The 12,906-nt window shown below is 40.8% G+C and overlaps 1 protein-coding gene across 5 annotated transcripts in view; it reads left to right on the forward strand.

Annotated features, from left to right (window-relative positions):
• RAPGEF2 (Rap guanine nucleotide exchange factor 2) overlaps positions 1-12,906 on the forward strand; it is a 651,997-nt gene that overhangs the window by 524,647 nt on the left and 114,444 nt on the right. For all 5 annotated transcript variants that reach the window (XM_033941499.1, XM_033941509.1, XM_033941490.1 and 2 more), the window contains 5 exons: positions 6,525-6,683; positions 8,036-8,188; positions 9,042-9,206; positions 10,129-10,236; positions 10,353-10,556. In XM_033941499.1, coding sequence (XP_033797390.1) covers positions 6,525-6,683; positions 8,036-8,188; positions 9,042-9,206; positions 10,129-10,236; positions 10,353-10,556 — 789 coding nt within the window. The remainder of the gene's footprint in view (positions 1-6,524; positions 6,684-8,035; positions 8,189-9,041; positions 9,207-10,128; positions 10,237-10,352; positions 10,557-12,906) is intronic.

Below are 12,906 nucleotides of genomic sequence, written 5' to 3' on the forward strand. Positions count from 1 at the left end.
TTTACATATATTTCTGCTGCCTGAAGTAAGTAATAATTTATTTATATACCACAACAACCGGTAAGTACAGAGCAGTTTACAATAAGAGCAGACCCATATAACATTGGGAATATACATTCTTAAATAACGTTAAAAAAATGTTTCACAAACACTAATTATACAAACCATTTTTAAACAAATATGTTTTTACCTTATGCCTAAAAGGTAAATAGCTTCTTATAGAATTACCCCGTAAGGGTAAATTTATAATGGGAGTGTCTGCTGTAAGCCATTTTCAGCCACCTGCTGTATAAAGACAAGCAGCCACCTATTTTTCTTTATAAAATACTAGGCTAAGGGCAGAAATTGCAGGAATGAACATTTACACCAGACCTGAAAAGTCAGGACCATCATATAGTATATACATGTATGCTAGTATGGAATATCATAATGTCAAAAATTACTTTATAAAAATGCCTTCATAGGTTTCTATTTACCTACCTAATACTGTAATTAACATTTAATGTAGGAGATAATGTGGCGCAATTAATGCCACCTCAATAGTAACTAATTATGTTATTTGCAATGCAGTTAGCATGCATTAAAAAAATCTCTGCATTAACTGAATGGGAGAGTGTTGAGAATACCCCAGTTGTTAATGTACAGGTTTTAAAGTTACCACACATAAATTTTGACAATTGCTGCAAGGAATTACAAAATCTTACCACAAGTTAGTAAATAGTTGTATATAAGCGCACAAATTTACGAGGGATCTTCAAAAAGTTTCTGCCCTTTTGTTTTTTTAAACACTATTTATTAAATATCTCAAAAGCAAATTATATCACTTTTTCACATAATCGCCCTGTTTTGCCTGACTAGTCACATAACATTCTATGACATGCTCTCTTACCACTTCTCCTGCCCCAAACATTTCCCTCGAAAATATGAAAATGCAGAAATGTTTTGAAGAACTTTCATATTAAGAATATAAGAATTGCCATACTGGGACAGATTGAAGGTCCATCAAGCCTAGAATCCTGGTTCCAACAGTAGGCAACAGGTTCCATGTACCTAGTTAAATCCCAAGTGGTAAAACAAATTTTATGCTGCTTATCCTAGGAATAAGCAGTGGATTTCTCCAAGCCATTTCAATAATGGCCTATGGACTTCTCTTTTAGGAAATCAGACCTTTTTTTTTTTTTTAAACCCTGCTAAGCTAACTATTTTTACCATATTCTCTCACAATGAATTCCAGAGTTTACTTACATGTTGAATGAAGAAATATTGTTTGTTTTAAATCTATTACATAGTACCTTCATCACATCCCCCCTAGTCCTAGTCTTTTTGGAACGAGTAAACAAGTGAGTCACATCTATCCTTTCCATTCCACTCAGTATTTTGTAAGAACATAATTGCCACTGCTGGGTCAGACCGGTGGTCCATCGTGCCCAGCAGTCCACTCATGCGGTGGCCCTTTGGTCAAAGACCAGTGTCCTAACTGAGACTAGCTTTACCTGCATACGTTCTGGTTCATCAGGAACTTGTCTAACTTTATCTTGAATCCCTGGAGGGTGTTTTCCCCTATAACAGCCTCCAGAAAAGTGTTCCAGTTTTCCACCACTCTTCTGGTGAAGAACTTCCTTACGTTTGTACGGAATCGATCCCCTTTTAACTTTAGAGAGTGCCCTCTCGTTCCTTCTACCTCGGAGAGGTTGAGCAGCCTGTCTTTATCTACTGAGTCTATTCTCTTCATTATCTTGAATGTTTCTATCATGTCCCCTCTCAGTCTCCTCTTTTCAAGGGAAAAGAGGCCCAGTTTCTCTAATCTCTCACTGTACAGCAACTCCTCCAGCCCCTTAACCATTTTAGTTACTCTTCTCATGACCCTTTCAAGTAGTACCGTGTCCTTCTTCATGTATGGCGACCAGTGCTGGACCTCGTATTCCAGGTGAGGGCGTACCATGGCCCGGTACAGTGGCATGATAACCTTCTCCGATCTGTTCGTGATCCCCTTCTTAATCATTCCCAGCATTCTGTTCGCCCTTTTTACCGCCACTATGCATTGCATGGATGGCTTCATCGACTTGTCGACCAGTACTTTCCTGGGGGGTCTCTCCAAGTACTGCACCGGACATCCTGTATTCGTGTATAAGATTTTTCTTACTGACATGCATCACCTTACACTTATCCACGTTAAACTTCATTTACCATGTCGCGGCCCATTTCTCGAGCGTGTTTGTCACGTTGCAGATCTTCGCAATCCTTCACTACTCGTGTCTTCAGTACTCTGAATAACTTCGTATCGCCGGCAAATTTAATCACCTCACTCATCTTACCAATTTCCAGATAATTTATAAATATGTTGAAGAGCACAGGTCCAAGCACTGAACCCTGCAGCACTCCACTGGTGACTCTTTTCCAGTCCAAGTATTGTCCATTTATCCCCACTCTCTGTTTCTATACGTCAGGCAGTTTTAAATCCACGCGAGTTCTTCACCCTCGATTCCATGGCTCGCAATTTTTCAAAGTAGTCATTCATGCGGAACCTTGTTGGAACGCCTACTGACAATCCAGATATACTATCTATCCGCCTGTTTACTCCCTTGAAGAAGTGCAGCAAGTTCGTCAAACAAGATCTTCCTTTGCTGAAGCCATGCTGGCTGGTCCTCATCAGATCGTCCATCAAGGTACTCAATGATGCAGTCCTTTATCAGCGCCTCTTCCGTCTTTCCCGGTACCGAGGTCAGACTCATCGGTCTATAGTTTCCCGGATCACCCCTCGACCCTTTCTTGATGATTGGCGTAACATTCGCCACCTTCAAGTCTTCCAGAATCCTTCCCGATTTGATTGACAGATTGGCTATTAATTGAAGCAGTTCAGCTATAGCCCCTTTCAATTCCTTCATTACCCTCGGATGGATGCCATTCGGTCCCTGGGATTTATCATTTTTAAGCCTATCAATCTGCCTGCATACCTCTTCTAGACTGACCGTCAGTTTCCCGTCTTCGTTTCCCGCGTATAGCCTGTCGGCTTCTGGTATGTTGTGTATATCCTCTTTTGTAAACACAGAAGCAAAAAATGTGTTCAGTTTGTCGGCGATGGCTTTGTCCTCCTTTAGCACTCCCTTTATTTCATGGTCATCCAACGGCCCCACCGCTTCCTTCGTGGGTCGTTTCCCCTTAATATATCGAGTACGGGAGCTCATGGAAGCCATTTCCTATTGTCGATCTGCACGGGGCAGGAGTGTAGGAAGATTGCTCCTGCCCTGAAAGCCCGCTAGACCACCAGGTAATGCCGGCACAGGCTGCCCAGCCCAGAGAGGAACGATCTTTGCTCTCCCGGCCTGACACCGAAGCGGGGAAAGAGGAGACCAAAGCACCCACACTGGCCCTTGCAAATACGCAACACACACGGAAGGAGGCGATCAGAGGCGGAGACCAGCAAGTAAGGTCCAGGGTGGGTCAGAGCCGGCACAAAGTTATTTGTGATTTTTCTCACTTTGCAGTCCGACTCTGCTCCTAACCCCCATGAATACCAAGGGAGAAGTGTAGTTCAGGCTCCTCTTTCCTACTTTGGTGTTGCTCACATTAAATGTCATCTGCCATTTTGATGCCCAGTTGTACAAGGTCCTCTTACAATTTTTCACAATCCTGTTGTGATTTAACAACTTTGTGTCATCAGCAAGTTTAATTATCTCAAGTTTGCTATTCCCATCTCTAGATCATTGATAAATGTTAAAAAGCAATGGTCCTAGGACAGAACCCTAGGAAACCCCACTATTTATCCTTCTTTGAGAATATTGAACATCTAAACCTACTCTCTGTTTTCTGTCTTTCAACCAGTTCATAATCCATTAAAGGATATTACCTCCTATCCCATGAATTTCTTATTTCCTCAAGTTTTTCATGAAGTACTTTGTCAAATGCCATTTGAAAATCCAAATACACAATATCAATTGATTCATGTTCATTCACCCCTATTCACCCCTTCAAAGAAATGCAGTGGATTGGTGAGGACGATTTCCCTTATCTAAATTTGTGTTGGCTTTCTTTCATTAATTCATGCTTGTGTATATGTTCTTATCAATAAACAAAAAACCAGTAGGAAACAGCAGCAAAAAAATGTACAACCCCAAATATAGTAACACTAAAAAGTTATTAATGGTGAAGGGGGGTGTCCTTCATCTACAGAACTCATAAATGGGAGGGAAAAACCATACAACCCCTCCAATCAAGTTGCCACTTCAATAAACCCACAAGGGTAATTACCTGTGCAACATCCCAGGCCCCCTCCTGTGTTGCAAGTGAATAAAAGTGAAGATATATGTATGAAAGCAAAACTTCAAAATTCAAGATAACATTTAAACCGCTGCTGTTCATCAGATAAAGTACTCCAGCGTCCACACTCTTTATTGTTGCAAGTAACAGTGTAATCAGAATCACAGAAATGCTGGGAAAGTCAAAAGATAAACACAGTACTTATCTCTGTAATGTTAGAGATCAAAGTTTTTCAAACAGCTCCACATGCTATTTCAAGTCCAACGGGGCTCTGTTTCGATTGTTAAAGCTGTCTTCCTCAGGAACTCAGGAACTGTTTCACTCTGGTTTCTTCTATTATTCCAGCAATCTGTGAAGTAACAAGCAAGTTTGAAAAAATGTATATGTTCTGTCATTTTGTTCTTTATAATAGTCTCTACCATTTTGCCTGGCACAGGCATCAGACTTACTAGTCTATAATGTCCCAGATAACCTCTGGAACCCTTTTTAAAAAACCAGTGCCTCATTGGCATAGTCTTCTGGTACTATGCTGGATTTAAAGAAAAATTATTAACAATAGCTCTGCAAGTTCATTTTTCAATTCTTATCAGCACTCTGGGATGTATTCCATCCGGTCCAGGTGATTTGCTGCTGTTCACTTAGTCAAATTGACCCATTACATCTTCCAGTGTTGCAGAGATTTGTTTGAGTTTCTCTGATTCATCAGAATTAAATACCATTTCTCCCACATCTTCCTTGGTGAGGACCGAAGCAAAGAACTCATTTAATCTCCTTGTCTTCCCTGAGAAGCCCCTTTTATCTCTTGGTCATCTAGCAGTCCTCTTCCTGGTTTCTTGCTTTTAATATACCTAAAAAAAGTTTTTTCTGTGTGTTTTTGCTTCCAGTGCAATCTTCCTTTCAAGGTCTCTCTTTGCCTTCCTTATTAGCGCCTTGCATTTGATATGCCGTTCTTGTTTTGTTTACAATTATTTTCAGTCTGATCCTTCTTCCACTTTCTGAAGGATTCTCTTTTAGCTCTAATAGCTTCCTTCACCTCACTCATTAACCATGTTGGCTGCTGTTTGGTCTTCCTTCCTCCTTTTTTAATATATGGAATATATCTAGTCTGGCCTTCCAGGATGGTATTTATGAATAACACGCCTGATGTAAATTTTTGACCTTTGCAGCTGCTTCTCTAAGTTTTACCATTCTCAACATGTTATCATAGTCTCCTTTTATTAAAGTTAAATGCTATTGTATTGGATTTCCTGTGTGAACATATTCCAGGGATTACCATATTTCCCCGCATATAGGCCGCACCCATGTATAGGCCACAGAAAAGGGCGGCCTATGTTTAAAAACCAAAAGATAAACCACCCCATGGTATTAGCCGCGGCTTATCTTCCAGTACCTCCCCTGCCTTTTACATTCATCCTCCCTCCCCCCCCAGTACCTTTTTAGGAAGCCCCCTTGCTGGTGCGCAGCTTGAGTCTCCAGCGGTACAGGGCAGCCGTGATCTGTTTGGCATCCGGCCTGTCCCTGCACCTCCCGCTGAATGGCTGACCTCAGCCACTCAGCAAATGACGCGGGGGCAGGCCACATACTGAAGAGATCGCGGCTGCCCTATACCACTGGAGACCCGAGCCGCATGCTAGTGAGGGGGCTTCCTAAAAAGGTACCGGGAGGGGGGCATGATTTAAAAGTTTTATATAGGCCACCCCATATAACTAGGTCACACCCCATACACGGGTTTGTAAAACCCATGTTTAGGCTGCGGCCTATATAAGGGGAATTACGGTATATCAAATCTGATCTTTTTATGATCACTGTTATCAAACAGCCCCATGCACATACATAAAAGAAGTCAATAAGGGGGCAAACTGATGCTAACACTTGTGCATTACACCTGTTAGAATATTAGCATATACAGTATGTGCGTATAAAGCTGCCTAACACTATTCTGTGAGTGCCCATTTAACTTCCATAGTTCATGTGAACAATGGGCAGGGCGGGTGAATAATTTGCAGAATGCTGTAACTTGAGTGTGTTCCTGCTACACTCTGATGCTCACACTTACTGCAGCTTTATGGCACAAGTGTAGGCATCTATCTAAATGTTAGGCAAGTTGATATTTGGTTACACTAGGATTCTATAACAGAATGTAGGTACCAAAATTCCTGCATGCCCTCCAAATCTTTGGAAAGGAAAAAAAAAAGAAAGACGAGACTTAAGAGAAAGTGATTGTATATAAAGGAGTAAGCAAGTTGACTCATGTGTTTCTCTTGTAGCTGGATTCCTGGTCTGTGATTTTGAATGGCTCAGTGGAAGTGACCTATTCTGATGGGAGAACAGAAATCCTATGTATGGGAAATAGCTTTGGTGTCTCTCCTACCATGGAGAAGGAATTCATGAAAGGTGTGATGAGGACCAAAGTGGATGATTGCCAGGTATTATTATATAAGAATAAATGTTGGCATTTGTCACAGGGTTTTTACAGAACTGTTCACAAACTCAGTGAAACATCAAAGACACGAGAATTTAAAAGTATAGAGCCACCCAGCTGTTGCTAAAAGATAAGCAGATGGCTTACCTTTATGCCGAATATTCAGCAACTCTAGGTATGTAAGTAAGATAACTGATTTTCTGCTCCTAAAGGTGAATGAATAACTTATCCACTAAAATTAGAGGAATGGCCTTACATAACTGATAGTTATCTCAGCTCAGTCTTTGTAATTATGAGCTTCATCCGCTAAAACTCCTCCTGACCTGCCGTCTGGTTAAAAGCTATTTTTTGTCCACCCCAGAACATAAAATAAAAAAGATTTATATAGTACAGCTAATTCCAAAGTTGACAACATAGAGGGCTCTCTGCATACAATACATTTGAGGAAAAAGTTCTACATATGATTAAAATTCAGAATTAATTTCTTTACGAATATACTTATGAAAGGAATAATGATAACACCAGTTAATCAGAATGTAGAAGGTTTTTTAACTTCCAGAAATTGTGTTAAAAAACAAAAACTCCATGCAAGAAGATGGAACTAAATACGTAAAGCACTGACATTTTTTTTCTTTTAAAATTAGTTTGTCTTGAATTAACTTTTTTAAATGCTATAAAATTGTTCTAGGGAAAGAGATATTGGTTCAATTTACTGCCAGTCAAATAACATATTGAGAACTGTTAGATGAACTTGTAGAAACAAACCCCTCAACTCCTGTTTCATAAGCTGTTTTTTCATGTGCATTAACAGCAGCCAGGAATCAGCCCTTAAGTATCTCTCTGGCTACTTAACCAGCTAGATATTTTTTTTCTGAATAGAGTCCCTGGATCTTATTCATTAAACTGAGGAAATATGACTTGCAGCAAGCTTCATATTTACCAAATGAATTCATCAGAGAACCACTTTCATACATTTAGTGGTAGACTTTAAAGTGAAAACTGAAAAACAAAAATTTTATCTTGTGACCCAAACACAAAAGCTAGTGATTCATTTCCATTTTCATATTCTCTCTCCATTTGACTAGACAAAGAGGAAAAAATGGAAATGCTCCTAAAGTGAGCATCTTCTCTCTGGCTGTTTAATTGTTAAAGAACTTAACATGATATAAGGGTTTGAATACCTGTCATATGCTGGAGACTTTACCCCCCCCCCCCCTCATGTAGCTCACTCTCATGGATATGCACTAAAACAGAAAGAATTATCACAGGGTCCCATCTGATGTATTTGTAGTAAATTGTATGGGCCTGCTGCAGTTTGTTTATTTTTAAGATAATTGCTCTATGATTTTGTTCCAGTTTGTATGTATTGCCCAGCAAGATTACTGCCGCATCCTCAACCAAGTGGAGAAGAACATGCAGAAGGTGGAGGAGGAGGGAGAGATAGTGATGGTAAAAGAACATAGAGAGCTTGATCGCACTGGAACAAGAAAAGGTCACATTGTCATCAAGGTAATGAATTGAGCAGTGATGCCTTGTAGCTATGGCTAGTTGTCAACCTGGAAAAAGAAGCCCTAAATAGATGTCATGGAAAGAAAGAATGGGAACAAACTTAGTGGTGCTTAGAGATCAATTCCATTATTAAACTTTAAAACATAAGAACATCAAAAAAATCATAATAAACAGTCTTAGCTTAATAAATCAACTCTTTCCAAGGATCACCTTTTAAACATATGATTTGAGTCCAGTGTGTAGGTAGTAATTGCCATGGTGGATTACCCTATTGCCTCCCCCCCCCCTTTGCTGCTGGATATACAAATTGCAACAAGATTCAGAGGTTTGCAAACCAGTAGTATGGAAACAGCTGCAAGCCTGTGAGCCCCTATGCTATTAAGAAGACAGATTCAAAGACAATGCAGTGATGTTGCAGTTTGTTTACAACAGTTGCAAGCATGGTTCATGAAGCAATAACACCCAGAGCCTGAAGTAATGAATGCATCAAGTATAAGTGGGAAAGGTGAGGGGAAAATAGGATCCTCAAGCCTGAGCCAGTTTTAAGTCACAATCTACCCCTGGTAACTGCAAAATATAGAATGACAGTATTTGCATAAATTATATTTTGTGCTCTTAAGGTGCATTCTGTGGAGTATTATTTAGCAGAAAACTAGAATAGTTCCTTATGTGAGAAAACAGAGCAAAATAATTTGCTATCAGCAATGAGTGGTAAACATAATTTTATACTAACTATAAAATAAAGCTGCTAGCTTAGTGGAATGCGTGCAGTGTCTTATCTTGTGCCATAAGATCAAACACAGAAAAATAACTACTAGTGTTTCATTAATGATCAGAGTTTTGTTTGTTATAGGGAACTTCTGAAAGATTAACGATGCATTTGGTGGAAGAACACTCAGTAGTAGATCCAACATTCATAGAGGATTTCCTGTTGACATACAGGACTTTTCTGTCAAGCCCAATGGCAGTGGGCAAGAAGTTGCTGGAGTGGTTTAATGACCCTAGCCTCAGGGACAAGGTTTGTAATTCCACCTGTGCATGTTAAACAATCATTGTAATTTCCACTGAAAACAGAATGGTTTCAAACTGAAGTACTATGATTCTGTGCTGAAGTCTTAGATGCCAGCCCCACTCCCACCCACCAAAATTTTAAACAAAACTGAGAATTGACAGGAATTTTAATTTTAATCTGTAATCCCTGAAGAAAATCCCAAGTCAGATTTTCAAGTCTGTTGGTGCCCATTCAGACTTTGCCCTGCTCACTATATTGCTTCCTGTTCCTTCTCCCAGCCTTATTAATCCTCACTTCTGTTCCTTTTCCCTTCCTGGTCTCTCCTGTGCACTTGTTCTTATCGTTTAGCTCCTTAACCCCTCAAGCCTTCATTCTTTGTGCACCCTGTTATATATTTTTAATACTTTTGTTCTTTTGTCCTCTTTTTCTGTGCCTGCTCCATAAAATAAACTATCCCAAAACCCACACTCTTGAAAGCAGCATCAGGCAGTCCTTACACTTGTGAAGAAGTGTGAGCCAGCTGGTGGCTACAGAGAACAAAACCATATGTGGCTTTTGGTCTCCATCCTTTGGGATAGTTTAGGACAGGGGTAGGAAATTCCGGTCCTCGAGAGCCAGAGCCAGAGCCAGATCAGGTTTTCAGGATATCCACAATAAATATGCATGAGATAGATTTGCATCTCAAGGAGACAGTGCATGCAAATTCATCTCATACATATTCATTGTGGATATCCTGAAAACCTGACCTGGCTCCGGCCCTCGAGGACCGGAATTGCCTACCCCTGGTTTAGGAGAAAAGATGTCTATTCTATCTGGCAGCTTGGTATCTCTAAGTGAGGCTAGGTTTTTAGGAAGCAACTAACTTTAGGGATGAGCTGCAGCAGTGTTGACCAGAGAAAAACTTTCTGATTTTTATCCTTTTTTCCAGGTTACACGGGTAGTTCTTTTGTGGGTGAACAATCACTTCAATGACTTTGAAGGTGATCCTGCTATGACTCGCTTTCTAGAAGAGTTTGAAAACAATTTGGAAAGAGAGGTAGTGCTTTATTCTTTTTGGTGAGAGAAGCAGCCAATGTGTAGAATTCATTAGAAATTATTATTACTTCAAACAAAATCATTCATTGTTTTCTTTCTTTTTTCTCTCTCTCTCAGAAAATGGGTGGGCATCTGAGGTTGTTGAATATTGCCTGTGCTGCTAAAGCTAAGCGCCGCTTGATAACACTAACAAAGCCGTCGCGAGAAGCCCCTCTGCCTTTCACCTTGCTGGGAGGATCAGAGAAGAGCTTTGGTATCTTTGTGGATAGTGTGGATCTCGCCAGCAAAGCAACCGAAGCAGGCTTGAAGCGTGGTGATCAGGTACAGTGCCACACACTTGGTAACAAGCTTGGTATTTAAATAGAGTACTCAATATTTACCTCTTCCAAATAGTAACTTGCCTCTTTCTTAGCCTCCTTTCTTCCTGCCTTAATCTCATACTTACTTCTTTCTTTGTCGAAATGGAGAGAAAAAAAAACAGGTCGCCACGGTGAATGACCTTGTCTCCGCAGTTAAATGAGGGAACGTGCACAGTCACAGATCATACAATCCAGCAGCTTCTTCCCAATCGCCGCTGTCCAGGCATCTCCCTCCCTTCCCCTCACCTTCGCTGACAATTCTCTGAGCGGCACGGTCGAGCCTTTAAACAAGTTGCGCGGTGGATGCTTAAAACTTCTCCTCTGACACAACCGGAAGCAAGAAGTTGTGTCATAGGAGAAGTTTTGGGTAGCCGCATGCAACTTGATGAAAGGCTCTGGCAGCTCAGAGAATCGACAGCGAAGGTGAGGAGAAAGGAGAGAGGGAGATGCCCAGACCGCGGCAATGGGGAGTGGGCTGCTAGATCGCGTGAAGGGACTACACCATGTCCGATGGCCATACTGCTGGATTCTTCCTCCCTCCGGAACCTGGTCTTGTTGCTGGGTCGATGCTGTGCTGCTCCTCTGCAGGTGGAACTTGTAGTGCTGTTGTCTGGATGCATCCTTCGTCGCCTCCTCCAGTTCACCAGTGGCGTGGTTCGTTTGTTGGAACCTGCCTGGGTGTTGGGCGACCAAGTGGTGCTGGTGTCGGGAGGCTTTCCTGGACTTCCTCTTCTGCCAGGGCCTGCTTGCCTCATTGTCCACTTAGCTGGTCTGCTTCCTCCTGCTCTGGCCCATTGGGGTGGGTTCTGCTTTGAGCTGCCTCAACTCACAGCCACCAACTCCTTTTTTTTTTTTTTTCCTCTGGAGGTTTTGAATCGGTTTAATATCAGGCTTCTTCAGAGACCAGCTTAATTTTCTTCAGGACTGTTTTCTATTAGTTTTTTTTTGTTTTTTATATCATGTTCATTTTTTCTATTTTAGCTCGATTGTAATTATATACAGTATTCTTTTTGTTACCTACTACTTTATTTTTATTTCTATTTTTTTTTTAAATGTAGTCTTTATTTTCATCCTCACTGAATACTTATGATATACGTATCTTTATCTCTATCTTCAATGGAGTTCCTTTCATAAATTATTTGCATTGTAAACCGCTTAGGTCTGTGATATGCTAGAGCGGTATAACAAGTCTTAATAAAACATAAATATAATATTCTTTCTTTTTATACTTTAATAAAATAAATTCAGGTTAAAACTATTTGAGGCTTATGCAGATGAGATCAGATGGTTTGTGTGGACAGGGACCGAGCTCACGGAGACGGGATGGGGACGGGGACCAAGCTCACAGGGACAAATTTTTCCCCTTGTCATTCTCTACTGTATATTATGTATGTTAGTTAACCTGTAACCTGTTCCAAGTTCTTTAGGGAGAATGGGATAGAAAATGAATTAAATAAATAAATACATATATATATAACAGGATATGCACCTAAGTCATTCTGCAGTGGTGAAAAAATATTTGCCCACCTCCTGATTTCTCCCATTGCATTTGTGTCACATTGAATAGTTCATGATCTTTAAACAAAATATAGTATTAGATAAAGGGAACCTGAGTAAACACTTGTGCTGCCCAATTCAAATTAATTAATCGATTCACTTCAGTGAATTGATTCATTTTCCAAAAAAAAACGGACTCACTGATTCAGTGACACATTAATAGATTTTCATATATGAACTGCCAGTTCTGTTGCCAGATACACAGGAGTCCATACATGAGTTGTTGATTCCCATTTCCTGTGAACTGCAGAAGGATATACCTTTAAGAACTTGAAAATTCCTCCCCTTCTGCAATGGAGCACAACATCCTCCTCATTTATTCCTTCTGCAAGCAAACTCAGAAGATGTGTTTTGCTCTGCCCTGTTTTTACTTTATTGTTTTTAGGGTGTTTTCCACTGGATTTTTGCAGTTCTTCATGGCTTCGGTGCTTAGAGGTCTCCTGTTTGAGCATACTCTGACAGGAAAAGGATGCAGTCTTGCGTGGGAGGACTGCTGCTCCCAGGCCAATGTCACAGAGTACCTGCGGAGCCAGCTTGCTTTGGGTCCCTTCAGGAGTCTGGGGTCTGTCTCCCTGGGAGCAGCTTGCCTGCTGATTTGGTCAGAGGCTTGAGCAAAGGCTGTGTGGCCCCTGAGTAAGAACCCTAGGGGTATAAGGGAGCTGACTTCGTAATTTCTTCCCCCCATTGCTGCATGAGGAATCCTGGGGGTGGCCCAGCAGCCAGAAGATTTGCTTTGATGGTTGAGATCTGAGTAA

This window comes from Geotrypetes seraphini, chromosome 1 (assembly GCF_902459505.1).
Source record: "Geotrypetes seraphini chromosome 1, aGeoSer1.1, whole genome shotgun sequence".
NCBI classification, from domain to species: domain Eukaryota; kingdom Metazoa; phylum Chordata; class Amphibia; order Gymnophiona; family Dermophiidae; genus Geotrypetes; species Geotrypetes seraphini.